Raw genomic sequence first — 20,151 nt, forward strand, 5'->3', positions numbered from 1 at the left:
GTCGTGCGGTTTTCAGTTCCTAACCTTACAAATGTAGTTTTAGGCAACCATTAAACCACATGACTTTATTTTCAAGTGTTATATTATTTAAACTAATATTTTTGGCAAACTAATCTATTTTCAGAGAGCGAAATGAGGCGCTATAACCTTGGCCAATTGCAGCCTGGCTTCTGGTCTAAATGCCATTAGTTCATCCCTGAGGGTCCGGAGTATCACTTAACCTTTATTAGCAAAGATACTCCCAACGACTGTGAATAAATCATTATCTATGTATATGGGAAGCGTTTGGTACGGGAGGTCCACGCTTTCTTCCTTTCCCTTGATTTCAAGGAGTTCCATGGAATTAGGTATTTTTTCCGGTTCCATTTGATTCCTTGGAATTTTCGGTACATGCGGTGGAATCTGCGGTACATGCTGCGCAGTTGACCTGGCCGTTGACAAGAAAAATGATTGATTCAAGTAATCGTCATTTTACAGGATGCCTTCAAGAATTGGCTGCGTTAGTGTGAGATTAGATTGGATTAGACAAGCGATCCGGTCGATAGCTGCAACTGTTTCGTGTTCGATCGGTGATGTTCTTCCCCTGTTCGCCAAAATATCAGCCTTCTCGTTCCCGAGAATGCCGGTGTGTCCTGGAATCCAGCAGAGAGTAACCTTTTCTTGTCCAGCTCGATTTGTGCTTTTCGGATCCAAGGGTGGTTTGTATCAAAAGCGAGGGCAGCCGAAACGCAGCTGGCGGAATCCGTGAATAAGACCGCCTTGTCCCCAATGCAAACGGACTCTAAAGCCGCACAAATTGCTTTGGCCTCAGCGGAAAAAATGGAGCAACCGGTAGGTAGTGCATTTTTCAATGAATTCGTGAACTATTTCGATGCCGACCTGACCGGCACTATCCAAAGAACCGTAGGGATCTCAAGGGATCTGGCTTTGTTTGGGAGGTCACCTACTTTGAATTTACTTTTGATAGACAGGTCTATTGGAGTATCTGATGAGTGCCAGTACTTTTTTGTGGGTAGAGGAAAAGGTTCTACCGGAGGGAGAGTCAGCTCTGTGAATTTTTCGAACGATGCATTTTTTTCTCTTCCAGTTTGGACGATTTGGAAATTAGTTTAAGGCATGCCAGAAGTTCAAAAGGTAGCTCACCTGATTCAGCACAGCGGGACATGATTGGGCTAGTTCGGAATGTTCCTGTTGTTATGCGAAGAACGCTGTTGTAGATCGATTCCATTCGCTCCTTTACCAAATTTCCACCTCCACTGACCAGACCCCATCCGTGAAAAATTATGGGGATGATTATGGTAGCATTCGCTATGTATAGAAGAGTTTTCCTAGATCCGCTGGGTAAGCGGTTTCCAAGAACGCGGAGTAAATTTAGACTGTTTGTACATTTATTCCTGATCTCTCTGGCGTGTTGAGTGAAACTAAAATTCCCATTGATAATAATTCCCAAGATAGTGATACTTGTGACTGTTGGGATTATGCTCTCGTTAATGCGAATTATGCAAACTTTTGCGTGTTTTCTTTTCCTGCAGATATAGAGATGCTTAGATTTTTCAGTTAGCACTGCTTTTTGCATGGGTTTCCTAACGGCTTTCAGGTTCCGTCCGGACACCAAAAGAACAATATCGTCCGCGTAAACAAAGATTTTGGAAGCTCTCGGAATTTTATTGAAGATACCGTTCATACCAACCAGAAATAGAGATACTGCTAGTATAGAGCCTTGTGGGACCCCATTAATTTGCTGCTTTTGATCAGAAAGCATACCTTCGATTGCAACCCGGAAGCACCTATCCTTGAGGAAGTCTCGCACATAATTCATTAAACGGCCCGTGAAGCCACAGTGTTCCAGTTGTTTAACAATTGCTTTGTAGAAGATTTTATCGTACGCTTTATTTATATCGAGGACCACTAAATTACTGTGTTGTTTTTTGGAGAAGACACTTTCATTGTTGGCTTCAAAGTCTGCTAGATATAGGTCTAGGCCTCTACCACGTCGGAAGGCATATTGGCGCGGATCAAGAAGATTATTAGATTCGATGGTTTCCATCAGACGTCGGTTGATGATAAATGTTACGTACAACGCCTGTGGCAGGTATATATGCTGCATATAGTATCGTATGTATACATGAAGAATCGAATGATTACATGCATGGATACATGCTACTATCACTACAAAGAGACTTTACGTAGTCCTGCGTCACCTACATATGCGGTCGTGTCTTGTACACAACTCCTCTGATTTTTTCGTAAAGATTAGCTAACTAAGGACGCCAGCAACCGAGTCATGCAAAGCAGATTGCGTTTATGGGAAATCGATAGGGAGACGATGGACGATAGTGATGCTGGGTAGACATACAACAATCCTCTGTGTATCCAAGAACCGTTTTAGAGCTTTCTTTTATTGTCCATTGTCTACATAACTAATACAACCCTATCGTTTTCGGTCATCAAATCGTTATTAATATCAATAATAAAAGACAGATCTACTCTTCAGTATTTAAACCTAAATGCATTTTTATTTCCATTATGTCAACAACTAAATTCAAATAAATAAAACTAGTGCATCGAACAAATGAGAAGCTTAAAACAGTCTTATTTGTTCCAAATTAAACAAAACTTCGCTGGGAAAATTCGACATCTCAATGATAGCAACTAATCAATCCTAGTTTCGACAGGTATTGGATCTTCTTTCTTCAAGTAGGTACATGTCCAATAGGATATGAGCATTATAATCAATGCAACCGAAAAAGCTAGCAGGGCTAGGAAAAGATGAGATCGATCGAACATTGAAAATAATCGGAAAGGTTTCTGCGACTGCACTGCCACTTCTTCGACGGATTCCAGTTCGACCAGCTCTTCCTCCGACGGACCCAGATCCGTGGACGACTCATCCAGCTGACAGGATCCTAACCCATCAATATATATTCGAACGAATCCTGCGTGACATTCGCACACGTTCGGAGCCACACAGTCACCATTTGCACACCGCTTACAAACGGGAAAGCATTTCTTCTGCTCTTCTGAATACTCGAACCCATCATCGCACTCGAATTGACCTCCCAAAACTCGTACAAGCTCAGAATTATCTTCAATAACCATCTCCTCTTCTCTGGTCTCAAAGCAAACATTACCATCAGTCAATTCCCACCCTTTTGCACAAACACACTTTCCATGCACACAAATTCCATCCACACAAATTGGCACACATGCCTTTCGACAAATTCCATCCCACTCTTCCGCATATCCTGGCCAGCAGCGACAAACATTAGGTCCAACACAGTATCCGTTAATACACGGTTCGTCGCACTTGGGATGACAAAACCCAAATCCAACATCAGTGTACCCGGCGTTACACTCACACAAGTTCGGACCCACGCAAACTCCATTCGTACAAGGAATCTCGCACACAGGTTCACAGTAAACAACTTCCTGTTCATCAACGGCCTTCCTATACCCAGGATAGCATTCACAAATATTGTTTCCCAGACAAGTTCCCTGACTGCAGTCGACGTAGTTTTCATCACAAACCGTGTTCTCGAAACTAACCATGTTTTGCGTACATTCTGGAGCAGGTGATGTGGGACAAGTAACTTGAGGACAAGGTGCGTCTGTTGGGCATTCGCATAAATGAGGTGCCACCGTTGTGGTCGTTTCTGCATCTATACATGTCTGACTAACGGGTTCCACTGGTTCTGCTGGACAAACAACTGCTGGGCATGGTTCAGATATTTCCGGAAGTGGAAGACATCGTAACACCCCGTTACTTAAACCAGAATAGAAGCCATCGTGGCAACGGCAAAAATTGTTTCCTTCGCAGATTCCGTTGCTACAATCTACAATCTGCGTGTCACAATGAGGCACACAAGCGTGTGTTTTAATATCTGCAACGAATCCATTGTGACACTTACAGTGGTTTGGCTCTATACAATCGCCGTGACCACATGGAGGATTGCAAACCGCTTTGCAGCTCCCCAGCTCAACGTCAAGGTGAAATCCATTTTCACATTCGCAAACACCAGGTGCAACACAGTTTCCATTTATGCAACCAGTGATGCAGATTGGTACGCATTCCACAACTCCAGTATGACCTTTTCTCGAATAATAACCCTCAGAGCATTGGCAAAGATTACTTCCTAAACATGCTCCTTTCGAACAATCCACAACACTTCTATTGCAAAATGGTTCACAAAAGCCATTACCCAAAAGAGCAAACCCTTCTTTGCAAATACATACATCCGGAGCAATACAGACCCCGTTCTCACCACACCCAGCCTCACAAAACGGCTCACAAACGTAATCAAATCTGGACGAACGAACGTATCCTTCGAAGCACACACACAATCCATCGCCCATACAGTAACCATTCACACAAAGTTTTTTGCATGGTTCCAATTCGCAAACCATTCTGCCATCTCGAATGGACAGCGAAAAACCCTCATCACACTCGCAAATATTCGGTTGAATGCAGCGACCATTTCTACAATCTACCCAACTTTCATCGCAAATTGGCTCACATGTGGTGCTGCTGTTGTCCACGAATCGATAACCGGAAATGCACTGACACACGTTCGGCTTGATGCAGTAGGCGTTGACGCACTTGTTCTGACAGTACGGTGTACAAACGGACTTTTTAGAGCTTGTAGCTGTAAAAGAAACAATTGATATTACCTACTGTTTGAATTCTGATGAAAACTCACCACTGGCCGTCGCGAAATATCCTGGTAGACACTCGCAACGTTCTGGACCCACGCATTGCCCATTTAAGCATCCACTACTACACTTAGCTTCACACACGTTTGGACTGCTCTCTAATTTTGAGTATCCTAAAACAAAACGACTTGTAACAATGACACTAGTATTAGTCCACACCCACCTTTGTTGCACTCGCAAACGCCAGGAGCAACACACCTTCCATGAACACACGGCCTACTGCACTTGGGAACGCATTTCGCAAGATCCATTCGATCCAGTTGGTAACCCTGAATGCAAGTGCATCTATCTGGACCACTGCAAACTCCATTTTCACACGGTTTGCTACAGTACGGTTCACATGTTCCATGGTAATCGTTCCTTTTGTATCCTGCCGTACATTGGCAAACCCCCGGCGCCGTGCAGACTCCATTTGGACAGCCATCGGGACAGAAGGGTTCACAAGCACCACGTGGTCCCATGCGATACGAATGATCACACACGCAAACCTCTGGAGCCAGGCACCGTCCGTTTGGGCATCCGCTCTCGCAAACTGGTACACATCCGACTGCGTCATCTCCGCTGAACTGAAATCCTTCGTGGCACTGGCACATTTCCGGGCCTATACAGTTGCCGTTGGTGCAGTTGGTGCGGTCGCATAGGGGGATACATTCATGCTTGGAATTAAACTTGTAGCCTTCCTCACACTGGCAAACATCGGGAGCAATGCAATTGTGACATGATCCGTTGCAGACAGGTTTGCAAACGTACTGTTCAGTTCGTGATAAGGTGTAACCTGAAAATTAAAACAAATATTTGCATTTAAACGTCGATGTAAAGTGAATTTATGGTCTATTAATTTCTAGTAATTTTTAAATATTAGCATAACAGTCCATTGTTCGTTGAATTAATTGTTTTATTTACCGAAACAATTAGCAGAGGAAGTTAGATGACCCCTCCGAGAACTCCCAGGCAGCAGGTCTCACAATCCTCACAAAAACTAGCGCACTAGCGAAACAATAGGTTGAGGTAAACGACTGGATAATGCGTGAAACAAATCCCATAGTGGTTCTTAGCCTCTTATCCAGCAACTCCTATCTCTACTTCCTCATGGTTCCAGCAGGTATACGACCAACCTTAGCGGACGGAGATCGGGCGGAAACTAAGGTCGTATGCTGACAGGGAATGGGGAATCATCGTCCTAGTGTCAGTGTGGGACGCTAAACAGTACTGTCACGATGGTCCTCCGGCGACACAGGGGGTTGGTGCAGGCCCTTTAAGTCATCTGTAAAACATACTATACAGTCAGCAAATAATGTAAATAGGGACCGGAACAATCGGCATAGACCAAGGCAACGAAAAAGGACTAACGATTGGAAGCTTGGAACATGGAACTGCAAGTTTCTCAATTTTCTGAGAAGTTCCCGCATTCTTTCCGATTTATTGAGGGCCCGCAAGTTCGACATTGTAGCGCTGCAGGAGGTATGCTGGAAGGAGTCTACGTGATTGTGATTGGGTGGTGGCCAATCGACTGCCGGTTGTGCAAGTTAAGGGTTAGAGGTCGTTTCTTCAACATTAGCATGTCGAGATAAAAACGGAGGGATTTTGTTGGATGAACGTGAGCTGATCGATAGAGGGAAGCAGCACTATAATGAACACCTGAATAGCGCGGAGACGGAGTACCAAGAGAGCAAGGAGAATAACTACATCAGTACGGCGGATGATGGTGATATGCCGACCCCCAGGATAGGTGAAGTGATCGAGCCGTCTAGCAGCTCAAGAACAACAAAGCAGCTGGCAAGGACGGCATCGCAGCGAAGCTTATCAAGATGGGCCCGGCTAGGCTGGCTACCTGTTTGCCCCGTATGATAGTCAGGATCTGGGAAACAGAACAGCTACCGGAGGAGTAGAAGGAGGGAGTAACATGCCTAATATACAAGAAGGGGGACAAGTTGGAATGTGAGAACTATTGAGCGATCACCATTCTCAACGCCGCCTATAAAATGCTTTCTCAGATCATCTTTTGCCGTCAATTTCCGCTAGCAAGTAAATTCGTGGGAAGTTATCAAGCTGGTTTTGTAGACGGGCGATCGACAAATCTTTGTGCTGCGACAGATCCTCCAAAACTGTCGCGAATACCAAGTTCCTACGCACCATCTATTCATAGATTTTAAGGCCGCCTACGACTATTGACCGTGAAGAGCTATGGAAAATTATGGACGAAAACGGCTTTTCCGGGAAGCTGACGATGGATGGTGTTCGGTGCTGTGTGAGACAACGTCCGATGGTGGTACCAACTGACAAAAACTGATACAGTCACATGAAAGCCCAGGGGCGCCTTTGTAAAATTTCGCCTCTGCGAAATATTTGGCGCTCAAACCAGATCATTCTACATACCAACATCCGAGTTTTCAACTCAAACATTAAGTCCATATTACTGTACTTATTAGTACGGCTGCCTGGGATATGTCATTCATGCCTGGTGACCTGAAATCCATCATCGATTACATCAACGGCCGATAGCAATGGATATTCGAGGGCCTAGGTGGAAGTGAATCAAACACACCTTGAAGTAAGTAGCTTACGAGATCTGCGAGGAGCTCTTGACTGGAGTCAGTAAGGACAAAGTACAAGAGGCCGACCCAGAGGCTAATAGCGATGCTGCTTAGCCAAGGACATCCGGGCTGTTGGTGAGAATTTACGGGAAATTTTCCATATGTTTTTTACGCACAATGAAGGATATGCGAGAGTCCTTGGGATACTGCAAGATCCTTAAAAATTGATACTCTTGAGAGCAATATGGTGCAGTCCCATAGAATCGATTATTTTCTGCCTGTAAAAGAGATCACATCTCATTTGGGTATACTCAGGACAGCTGATTTTAGAAGCCCCATTCAAACAGACTATCCAGATATCGTAGCGATTCAATACAGTCTGCTATGGATCGAATCACAAGAAACAGTTTAAGGTCGTACGCATAAAGTAGTAGCTGCATCCAGATAGTATAATAAAACAGGCCTGAGATTACTTCCTTGAGGTCACCGCTAACTGCCAAAGTTGCTCGGTTGCACCCAAAGAGGATATTTCGGTAGATTAAAAGCACTTTTAATCTGTGCCTGGTGTACGCGAATAAAACTGAAATATGTTCAAAATTTGCGGGCGACGTAGTAATTCTTTCATAGATCAGTGTGAATGTTGTAGTGATTCTCACAGGGTTGGGTTCATTATGATCCTCACATTATTTAATATGAATTTTGCAATGCACCGCACGGGTCGCAGGTTGCGGATAGAAACAGCCTCCAGATATGGAGGTTAGGTGCGAATATACTGAATAAGCACCCCCGGACAAGCGGCAGGAGCTCGTTATGGCCGGGAGATGCGTAGTGGGCTCTACAAGTCTCCCCTCATGGCTTCTTGAAGACAAGTATGCGGCGCCATTAGCGCCTTAGCCCATCGGTACGTTTGTTCTCCAGGAGTCTGTACTGAGTCTGTACTCCAGAGGGGCGGCGGAGTTTCAAAATCCTGTGTCTCGCCAGCTGCACCTAAGAAGCAGCCCCGTCTGCGAGGCTAGGTAGCGTAGTCCTGGAATAACCAACAACCAACCCAGAAAAATGAAATTAGAAAAACAGGATTGGACAATCGGCATAAGACACGGCAATGTTTAATGAGAATGGACTCTGATTGGAAATTTGGTACTTGGAACATCAGAACCTTGATGGATCCTGCACGAGCTGGCCTCCAAGAGGTAAGCAGGTGAGGCTCAGAAGAACGGGAACTTCGCGCAACTGGCCCGAGAGCTGAAGCCTCGAGAGCAGAGGCAGGCCTTGGTTTTTATGGTATGGAAAAAACAAGTCATTCACTGGAAGCCGGTGAGTGACCGTGTCTGTTGAGGATTAAGGGCAAGTACTTCAACTATAGCTTGATCAGCACGTACGATCTAATGAACGACAGCCCCGATGATATGAAAGAATCCCTATGAATCTCTTGTTAAAACATACGGAGAGTGCCAAAAACAAGACGTCAAAATCATCACCGGGGATACGAATGCACAGGTAGGTAGTGAAGAGTTTTTCCGCCCAATCATTGGAAAAAAAGTCTTCACTCGACAACCAATAATAACGGTCTGAGGTTGATAAAATTCGCTGCAGTCAAAGGTATGGCAATTTTTAGCACCTACTTTGCACGCCGAAATATTCGAAAGCCCACCTGGAGACACTCGACTGGTGAAACATGCTCCCAGATCGATCATGTCTTGATTGATGGCCGACACTCTGATCATTACCTAGTGGTATGTAAGATTCGCGCCAGGCTATCAAGCGTAATAAGTTCCAGAAGACAAAGAACTATGCGGCCGAACATCCAGCGACTATCGGCTCAGGGCGTGGCCACAGAATATGCCCAGAAGCTTGATGAGAGAATTGAACAACAAATGAGTGAAGACACTTTGGATGCGAGGTGGCAGCGGGTCCATGATGTGTTAAAAAGCACACACAACCACTGAGGTACTGGGTAGCGGAACAATTCGACCAAGAAGGCAGGCTAAGAGCTACGAGCAGCAGAGAAAAGAACCCATCGGCGTCGTAAGTGTGAGTACCAGGAGCAGGTGCTCAGAGAGACGGAAGGTTGTTTTGCCAGGAACGACGAGAGGCGTTTTTATAAAATAGTCAACAGTACGGCAAATAAGAGCATCCCGGTGCCAGTGATGTGCAACGACAACGATGGAAACCTGTTAACTGGCGAGGCTAGATGGCTGCCATGTGGAAAGGGCACTAAGCTTCTAAATGATACAGGTAATGAAGAAAGCGTCAGACACAGAATTCCTACGAATTGAGGAAGATGGTCAAGCGGTGGAGCCACCCACGCTAGTTGAAGTTAAAAAAGTGATAAAAGAGCTTAAAAACAGAAAGGCTGCTGGTAAGGACGGAATTCCGGCCGAACTTCTGAAAGTGAACAGTGAGCAACTGCACAAAGCAATCTATGCCACGATCGAAAAAATCTGGTTGGAAGAAGAAATGCCTTCAAACTGGCTTGATGATCTCATTTCCCCGATTTATAAGAAGGGACACGAGTTGTAGTAATTATCGGTGCATAACACTTCTAAATTCCGTCTATAAGGTACTTTCCCGTATTCTGTTCAACAGATTGAGACCGATATCAGATCGTTGTGGATTTTAAGGCAGCGTACGATTCAGTGAAAAGAAATGAATTATGACAGATAATGCTCGAGCACGGTTTTTCGACCAAGCTAATAAAACTGTGTCGTACAACGCTAGACAAATCAAAATTAAGCTTCAGAATAGCTGGTGAAATATCAGATGCATTCGTGACGCTGGACGGATTGAAACCAGGCGATGCGCTCTCTAACCTACTGCTTAATTAGCGCCTGAACAGGCGATACGAAGAGCCGGCGTGCAAAGGAATGGAACCATCGTCACTAAATCGCCCATGCTCCTAGGCTTTGCGGATGACATCGACATTGTTGGTATTGATCGTAGAGCTATTGTAGAGGCATTTGTGCCTTTCAAAAGAGAATCACTACCAAAACGCGTGGAAGTCTGAACGATGTTGGCTCTGAGGTGGGGAATAGATGGGGAACAGTACGAGGTTGTCGACGAATTCACATATGTGGGAACTCTGGTAACATGCGACGACGACGTCACTCGAGATGTGAACAGACGTATTGCTGCTGCAAATAGGGCTTTCAACGCACTCCATCACTAAGGTCACGAAGTTTGCGGACGCGTACAAAATTAGCTATGTTCAAAATATTAATATTGCCGGTGGCCCTGTACGGCCATGAGTCATGGACGTTGAGAGAAACAGATCGGCGTGAACTTGGTGTATTTGAATGGAAAATTTTGCTGTCAATACATGGCGGCAAGATGGAAAATGGAGAATGGCGTAGACGCATGAACCACGAATTGTACGAGGTATATAAATATGATGACATTGTGAAGCTGATCAGGCGCCGGCGGTTACAGTGGGCCCTGACATGTAACCCGAACCTTCGAGGTAGACCACTCACTCGTTGAGTGTGTGCTAGGATCGGCTAATATGGATTGTCGGTCATTAAAATAAACCAAGTATGTATGTCCAGAAATATTATAATAAAGCTGCAGCGGCTCTGGATGTATACTCGGATGCTTTTTTCGAGACGTTAAGACCGCAAATCAATTAACGTCTGTGGTTTCAAAGTCCAAGAATGCATAACCAGCTGAATGACTCGGAACAGAAAACCTAAGTGGATCTGAATGTTCTGTGTCCTGAAGGACCTTTGATTCGGTTCGGAAGGGCCAAGTATCTTTACTAACTTCAAGAACATTTAATTCCTAAAGGACCTTTGTTAAAAAGAGGGAACTCGAATTTCGAATGACTCCCCACAAAAGACCATCCAGCGGATACCATAATGACGTGTTTGCCGGTTGGTGCTTTTTGGCCTTACCATATCGGCCAATTTTAATGGAGAGTATCAAGTGTAAGTGTACAACACGAGTACCCAATGGGCTCGATTAATCTGGCACAACTGCAGCGAAAACTAAACTGAACTGTCTTTCCTTATTTTTCAACTCTGTAGTCGGTATTGCTTAAGAGTTTCAAGTCCAAGAAGGTGACAGCGATCGGGGTACGGGGATAGATTCCTCTGATTACGCCAAGACAGATTTCGTAATATGAACTAAATAAGTGTTTTCTGCACGAGCTAGACTGGCAAGTTCCCCGTAAGTTGTTGAGGACTCCAAATCATGCTGGCAAATAGTAGTGGCCGTAGATGAAGCCGAGTTAACGTGTAGCTTTTGCGATAATATTCGTACGATGTAGATTGAAGAAGAGTTTGGCATCCAACAAAACGCCAAGCTCGCCACCACTACTCTTCAATCGCTAAGTCTACTGTTGCGAGTTCTTAGTCGTCGATTTAATATAAGAGGATTTACTATACGGTGAAAAGTCCCAACACGACATTTAAGGACACGAGTAACGAATTTCTACGGTACCAGCTCATGAATATATCCAAAAGCGCTTGTAATTGACGACAGCACACAGCAGTAAGGTTATGTCATTCTCATTAATAAATTTAAAAATAACAAAGGTCCTATATTATTACCTTGGGGCACACCAAGGATAATTGTAAATTGAGAGGCACGGTTGGAACTTAGTTTCCACGCGCAGGCTCCTGTCATCACGTAGGTACGAACTCAGTCATAGAGTAAAATTCTGTAAGGCTCCAAGTTATGAAATATTCCTTAATTTATGCCATAGTCTATACGATTGAAAGCTGCTTTGAAAACGGCATAGATTGCCTTTTGTTCCTTGTTAATCAGTAGAGATATAATTTTTCGTTCGAAACAAGGTGCTTACCACATTTCGAATAGCTTTTAGGCGGTAAAGAGACTAATTACGCCACGATAGCTCCTTACTCTGTGGTAATCATTACCTTTGAATACTGAAAACATAAAAGATTCTTTCCATATTCTTACAGTAAATTTACCTCATTTCAAACGACTCGTTGAATACGCAATGCAACAGTTCAGATTCAATGTGTGCATAAATTTTCAACCGACATAATTGGGAATATTTGATAAAAAGCTCATCAGGCGAGTTAGACCAACCATGGTCTTAGCCGTCTGCGAGATAAAGCAAAAATACGCTCATATGATCATTTGAGCAAATCGTTGGTTCACTAATTCGCAATCCCCTGCGATATTTACGTTGAAATCAACGCAATCGTCCATAAAACTGTTACTTTAGATCTTTAGATTGAATCGTTTTGGCGCACTTTTTCGTTTTATTCCACGCAATCAGTGCGTCAAAGACACTTAAATGATTCAATCTAAACCAGCATTTTCATGAGCGATTGCGCACTTTGGATGGTTAAGTTTGCCTTTCATTCAACAATATTATCGCAATATCGCGCATGTTTCAGATAAAACTTTATTATCTGATCATAAACACGTAGTGTTTGAAAGGGATGGACGCAATTCTGCGCCTGTGACGTTTCGTGATCCTAGAAAAACAATAAACTGATCAGAATCAGAAATGCTTTGAGGAGATCGACAACACCAAACGATCGAACAGCGAAGAATGTTTCGCTACCGAAAATAGAGGCACGATCAATTCCCCAATTTTCTAATGGAATTTGAAATAAACTATATTTACCAATACTAATTACGTTTCAAACCCAGTGTATTCTGTTATCTACTCAATATTTGCCTTTGCCTTACATTTGCGATCCAGCTAGACCTAGTGGAAACAGGCTAGTTCAAGACCGGCTGAATTCAAGACGATCACCTCAGACAGCAAGAGTTTCTAATCTTGTGTCTTGTGTGTTCTATTCGTGAACTCAAACATTATTAGATTAACGCATTCCAGAGGTTAACTAAAAAAAAAATTTTTCTTATAAGATGGACTCGCAAAGTATCCTACCTGCAGCACACTGACAAACATTTGGCAGCACACAGCTTCCGTTCTGACAATCTGGTTCACAAAGCGGAATACAGCGCTCGTCGTTACTCGGATCAAGTTGATATCCTTCATAGCATCGACACCGATTTTCTTCGCACCACCCAAAAAGACACCTTTTCTCGCACTGCTCCACACATTTTCCATACTCATCAGGCACAAAACCTTCTCGACAGATGCATGAATTTGGTGCCACGCAATTACCATTTTCACATGGAATATCACAAATTGGCTCACAACTGAAAAAAAATCACTATTTATTAATTGGACTTCTACCAAACAACTAAACCAATTTATATTCACAGAAACTCGTTAACTTTCCGATAACCAGCATAACAGGTACACGTTTCCGGAGCGGTACATTCGCCAAAAACGCATTTATGCTTACAGCTTGGCAAACATTCACTTCCGTGTCGGTGGTATCCTTCACAGCAGACTTGCTTCTGCTGCTCATCGAATTCCAACTAAAATTTCAAGAAATCACTATTGATTTGAACCGGTCAACGAATTGGATTGATTTTCTCTTCTTAACTCACAGTGCATATCAATTTTTCTGATGGAACTGTTACTGGGAAACTGTGCTCGGAAAACATGCAGTAGTAGGTGCACACCCCATACTCAACTCCCTTTGTTTTATTCTGCACTAATCTGGGTATTCTGAAAACAAAATATTTTTTTCTAAATCTTCAACAAAACCGAAATAATCTTCCACTACTTTTCATTTTCATAGCAAAACTTTCCCAACACGTGGCTCCTTTCGATCACCGGCAGAAGGAAAATTGTTGCAAAACGCAGAATTCTCCACATTTCCACTAGCTCCAGCTGCACTATTTAACAACCACTTAACATCAGCCAAAAGCACTTGGTTTACAGCACTCAGTATCAGCGGACACCGGCCGGAAAATCATCGAACAGTCTCGAGCGTCGAACGGGAACTGACTGCAACTACACTACGCCACTCCAGAATCTCATCTCGAATGAGGAAACCCACCGAGTTAGAACACTTTTTAATGGGGCAACCTTCGGCAATTAACGAACACATCCGAGTCTTATCAAAAACCCAACTTTCACTGCTATTTCGAAATTCCTTACGAATCAATTCCTGCGCGCGCCAAATCCAACCCGATGGGAAACAATGCTAAGTGGTCAATCATTTTTATTGCTTTTGAGATTACGCCGCGCATGTTGAGAGATTACGCCGCCGCTGTGCTGTTCCATCTGTCTGGTACGGATCCTACTGGGTACAAACATCAGTATAGCAAACAAACAGACACGCACTTATCATGACCCCGCGGGAGCAAGTCGCAGAATGTCAGTCAGTTGTCGACGGATGGGGTGTCAGAGTGAAAAAGAATCTGCTTCCTAATTGTGCAACTTACTTACACACCAAGCACAACGCGGGTAATGAGCCTGTCAAAAATACCAAGGGGGAAAGGTTGATTGAACTTTGGAATGATTCTGTAATCTATTAAGTGATTCATTGCAATACAGTTGGGGATGTGGTTTGAAGCTTTTATTAGATCTTCAACGAATGTCGTTCAACAGTTGTCATCTTGTATTATTCCGGTATTTTGTATTACAGATGGCGAAAACTATGTTGCTGAACAATCGATCACTAAGATATTTGTGTTAATCGCCGGTGCCCGTTTTGTTTCTAAAATATCAGCATAATTCAGAATCATTTCCTTATCAAGCCTTTTCTGGCCTTCAGGGGCGTTTTTGGCGAACTTTCTGCGAAATTCAAACTCAATCCGGGATGATTTACTTTTGGCCCCTTTCTGATCTTTTTTGAGCTTAATAAAGACATTTTTGAGCTTAATTAGCGATCATTTTCGTTTGACCTTTCAAAGCGTTGTTGTGATAGGGATAATTTGGAATCATTTTCTTTTTTGACTCTTCATTGCATCCAGCGACGTTTTTCTTACATACTTAGTGATTGGTCCATAGCTGCCGGTTGGGCAAAATCTTGACGCTACATTCCGACGAAATTTTGACTTTGCAAGCAACTGTTAGTGAAGTGTACAATGAAAATTGCTGGGCTTGTACTACGATCCTTTTTACTCTAATAGTTCCTCCCAGTCGAGATTCGAGTACTTGCGGATTCCAGTCACTAAATTTCCAGTTCCTGCAGATCTCGTTCTCTCCTTGCTTAAAGATGTATTTGATCCACTTCCATCGACGACACAGAATTTCGTTAGCTCTCCGCCGCGGATAACATCGGCGGTGGTGGATCTTATTAGATCCATCTGAAAAGATTGTGAACATAAATTGAAAGGATTTTTCTCTTTTTTGGCCTTCGGCGAGTTGAACTTAATTGGGGATTATTCTGTTTTTCTGCACTTTGTAGATTAGAAAGGTCTTTTCAGTGTTATTATTAGAATTCTGTTCAACCCTTGCTGGCCTTCGAAGCCCATAATCTTAATTAACGATCCTCTGTTTAGACCTTTGAAACCGTTTTTGGCGGTATAAAGATTTAGTCGAGATTATTTCCTTTGTCGGGCTTTTCTAGTCTTAAGAGACGCAACACAGTTTGCTCAGCTCTCCTTGCTAGGCGAGGCTCACAATAGCGTCTGACCCAGAGCGGGCGACTAAATTAAGAAACGTATTACCTCGGACGCTATAACCACGATGGCACAACTATTCGTACCTAGTCGTGAACTAAGAAACTTTGACTCGAAATATTTCTCATTAGCCTAGCTAACGAAATGGAGATCTGGTATAAAATACTGATACCTAAGTTTCGTAGAAGGTGGCTGGGTGGGAGCTGCATGTTCGGCAGTTTGCATGTCGAAAAAGTGCAAGATCCGTGGTGACACGACCCAATTTCACCAGGGCAGTGGAGTCACCAACGAGTTGGGAACGAACCTTGTACTTCTGAGTAAGATGCAGGAAGGTATCACTGGAAGGCAATCAACAAGAGAATGTGTCTGTTAAGGAAACAAACTGACATGGCACAAGCAGAGTCGTAGCGTGCCATTGTGGCACCCTTGGCGAAACCCCATGTTAATATTTCCTTGTTTCTCTGAATCAGCGTTCCTTCCAAGTTGATTATTTTGAATAAGATTTTAAATCACCAACCAGATTCTGAACTTGCACTAAATTCTGGACTAAATTTTGGACTACATTTTTCATCAGATACTGGACCAGATTTTTCATCAGCTTTTGGACCAGATATCGGACCACATTCTGGACCAAAACCAGATTTTGGAACTGGACCACATTTTGATACTCATTTTTTTATCAGATTTCGGACCATTTTGACATTTTTGATCAAATTTTTTGGGGCAAATTCCAGGCCACAGTTCCGCACCTGGACCATATACTGGACCTGGATTGCATCGTGGACCACATTTTTTGAACAAATTTTGTTTCAGATTTTGGAACAGATTTGGACTAGATTCTGGACCAACTTTTGAACCATATTGCTGATCAGATTTTTAATCAAATTTTGGATCAGATTTTGGACCCAGATTCTAAACCTGATCTGGACCACATTCTAGACCTACATTCTGAATACTAGATAAGATTTAGGACAACATTTTTATCAGTTTTGAACCAGATTTTATATTTTTGGACCGCATTTTTGATCACGTTGTGGACCAGATTCTACACCTGTACCTGTGGAACTTGCCCTGATTTTGGATCATATTTTTTATCAGATTTTGGACCTAACTTTGAATCAAATTTGGGTCCATATTTTGGAATTGGATCAGAATATAAACTAGATTGTGGGACATATTTTTGGACAGATTTAAAACCGCCAATCAGATTTTGGATCAGGGTTTGAACCAAATTTTGGACCTAGACCGTATTGTGGACCTGTACTAGATTGCGGACCACGTTTTTCTATCCAACTTCATTCCAGATTTTGCAGCAGATTTGAACTAGATTCTAAACCAGATTTTGGACTACATTTTTAATTAAATATTGGCCATATTTGGAAATTGTGCTTACTATGGGCTTCACAAGGAAGATCAAGCAGACTAAGCCCCCGTTCAAAGTGCACACTGTACAAGACGCTTATTAGATCGGTTGTTCTGTACGGGCATGAAACATGGACAACGGTACGCTTGAGTAGGACCTGCGAGCGCTTGGAGTTCTAAGAATGATCTTCGGCGGCGTAGAAGGAGAACGGAGTATGGAGACGAAGGATGAATCATGAACTCGCACAGCTCTATGGCGAACCTCGTATTCAAAAGGTGGCTAAGCTGACGAAGAGTACTCGGTATCCGAGGAATTGGAGAGCGTAGCCTACAACCGAGTTAATTGGAGATACTTAAGTAAATAAGTGGCCATATTTGGGACCAGATTTTAAACTAGAACCAGGTGTTGGACCAGAACCAGTAGATTCTATATCACATGTTTACCAAGTTTAAACCAGGTTTTGACAATCAACGAGGGACTTTGTTAAAACAACAGCAACCAGATTTTGGATTACATTTTTTAGCAAATTTTGTTCTAGATTTTGGAAATGATTAGGTCTAGATTGTGAACCGTGTTTTGGACCTGATTCTAGAGCCGTAACGTGACATTGTGGAGGCCCTGGCGAAAGCCTGATTTGGCACACCCTCGTGTTTTAAATCTGTGTTTTTTCAATGCTTTTAATTTTTTACCTGCTGTGAGACCATTACTGTGAGAATAGGGCCCTTTTGGCTAGTGGCCAGTGCATTCGCCAAGTTTTTAATACTCTAGTGCTTTCAATAGCTTTTGGCAAATTAAATGACGTCAGTGCGGTGCAAACGGTTCTCTTCAACGAACTCACCAGCATCCGAAACAAAGGGGCCCAACATGTGAGATGGCTAGACCAACCACTTGCGACTTCTGAGCAGTTCCCAGGCGTCTGGGACAAGTGGTAAGGCAAAGCCATGGGTATAAACGTTTTTTAGAACTTGACCCTTCTTTATCGACAGACTTCGCAGCCGGTTATAAGTGTACAGCAAAATTACAAGGCTAGTGCTAAGATCCTATTAACTCTGTAGCGGCGTCGCCCAGTCGAGATTCGAACATACAACGACTGGCTTGTTAGACCAGTTAAGAAACTCTTCCAAAGGTTCCATAAACCTAAACCAAGTTTTCCCACCCAACACTCTAATGCGCACCAAAAAAGGTTCTGGACCAGTGTACTGTGCCCGGTTGATTGGATTGCGTTGAGCTTTCGGTAGATCAATTGAGGGTTAAAATTTCATTTTTAGTAGAAGTCTTCGAAATTGCAAGGTCTGAAATCTTGAATTTTAAAAAAAAAAATCCCGATTTTGTCAGTTTCCCCTTCCTGTCAGCCCAAAATTCAAGTGAAGCTGGCCAAATCGGAACATTAATGTATTCTCAATTCACGAAAATGTATTTAGCCAAGTCAACGAAAACATATCGTTACGTTCAGAATTAATTACAGAGATAACCGTAACAGTCACTTTAATTAACATTTTTTTATGAAACGGCGACTATCAAAATCCACGCTCAAAAATAGTATCCCTTATTTCTTTCGGGACATCAAAATATTTATCAAACAATGAACTTCTGAAGTGCGCTCGTTATTTTTTAGTCAACACACAAACATATTTCAAATGCATTATCGACAAAGCATTCACACTGACGATTTAAATTGTTTTATTTTATTGCACTTATCACTTAATTTCCACACTTACGATTACAAAAATAGTAATACTCAAAATAAACACTTATCAGCCTTACGAGTGAACACTCTAAATCTCTAAATAGGATAGTACTGATTGGAGGAACTTTGCTCATACCCGCTGGTGTCCGGCTCTTCCTTTATGATCTGATCCAGCATGTGCTCCGGAATGTACTCCGCTTGACCGTAGTCTTCTATTTTACGCTTGACACCTTGACTGAGCGGTCCACAACCGTGGTACTTCCGTACATGGAGGGTGTAGTTGGACACAATAATGTTTCCCGTGCGATCCTTCGACAGTTTAGCTTTAGTGCTGCACAGTGGACAGAACACATACGCGTCGGGAACTCCCTGCTCGTTCACAATTTGAATGTCCAAATTATCCTGTATGATTTTCAGATAGTCGGGGAAAATTTCTGCGTGATTATTCCTAAAATAAGAACGTTCAATCAATACTAAGTAATATTTTGTTTGGGCCATTAACTCACGTCACTGCATTTAAAACCTTTTCCCGCAGCATCTGTCGCAGCGTTTGAGGGTCGGAATTTTGCAATTGTACACTAACTGTAGGCCTTGCCTCCGTGTGATGCTGTATCGTTCGTAACGATTGAATAAAACTGTCCAGCCCTTTTTTCCTTACCGCGAGGGCAATGTTTTTCATCATTCGACGCTCACCGGATCGGAAGCGGAACTCGTTCGGAGTGTGACAGTAGACACCAAAGTATTTCTTCATCAGCTTTTCGTTGGCTGTGATGCGCAAAACCGACGGAATGGTTCTCGCCTCCTGCTCGATCTGATCAATCAACTCATCGTCCAGGTCGGCAATGGACGAATTGCAGAAGCAGGAAAACTGCAGCAACAGTTTGATGTTTTCCGGAACTGGTCCCACTAGTTTCTCGATTTGCAACCAAAAATGATACTGATCGAAAGGGGACACTTTAGTATTTTCAGTAGACATTTTTCTCTCTAATCTAAACACGTCACAATGCACCTCGCAAGCAAACCAATTTAGAGTAAATTAAAGGTAATTTTAATCAATTATATTTGAAAAAGAAAATGGCTCGCGCAATGAAACTAAGATGCGATGAATGTCAAGCAAGTGGCGGGTGAAATTCTTACCTCGGCAGCATCCATTTTTATGACGGAACTTTTTTTTGGCTCAAAAATAGGGCCACAAATTAAGGAAATGTTTTACGTTTATCCGAAACAGCAATTGTAAAGTACAATTTAAAATTCATACTCTCCAGATTGGCAGATTGAATTTGTTGTTGTTTATTTGCGCACTACCCATTTGACAGTACACCTTTCTGCGCAGAGTCGAATCCAGTTGGGTTCGCTGGAGGGAATCTAATAAGAAAGCAGACACAAAATACAGGGTG

The 20,151-nt window shown here is 42.9% G+C and overlaps 2 protein-coding genes across 2 annotated transcripts; both read right to left on the bottom strand.

Annotated features, from left to right (window-relative positions):
• Nucleotides 1-2,652: 2,652 nt before the first annotated feature.
• LOC128741048 (fibrillin-1-like) lies at nt 2,653-13,950 on the bottom strand. Its single transcript, XM_053836626.1, has 7 exons — nt 13,859-13,950; nt 13,680-13,800; nt 13,447-13,607; nt 13,108-13,382; nt 4,874-5,485; nt 4,698-4,823; nt 2,653-4,643 (listed from the first exon to the last, which is right to left on the bottom strand). Exons 1-7 carry the CDS (start codon nt 13,948-13,950, stop codon nt 2,653-2,655), a joined length of 3,378 nt encoding a protein of 1,125 aa, XP_053692601.1.
• A 4,777-nt stretch (nt 13,951-18,727) lies between these two features.
• On the bottom strand, nt 18,728-20,029 carry LOC128741315 (uncharacterized). The gene is made up of 3 exons (XM_053837046.1): nt 19,892-20,029; nt 19,261-19,691; nt 18,728-19,202 (listed from the first exon to the last, which is right to left on the bottom strand). Exons 1-3 carry the CDS (start codon nt 19,904-19,906, stop codon nt 18,851-18,853), a joined length of 798 nt encoding a protein of 265 aa, XP_053693021.1. The 5' UTR covers nt 19,907-20,029; the 3' UTR covers nt 18,728-18,850.
• Between the last annotated feature and the right edge of the window lie 122 nt (nt 20,030-20,151).

The sequence above is a fragment of the Sabethes cyaneus genome, chromosome 3 (assembly GCF_943734655.1).
Source record: "Sabethes cyaneus chromosome 3, idSabCyanKW18_F2, whole genome shotgun sequence".
NCBI lineage: Eukaryota > Metazoa > Arthropoda > Insecta > Diptera > Culicidae > Sabethes > Sabethes cyaneus.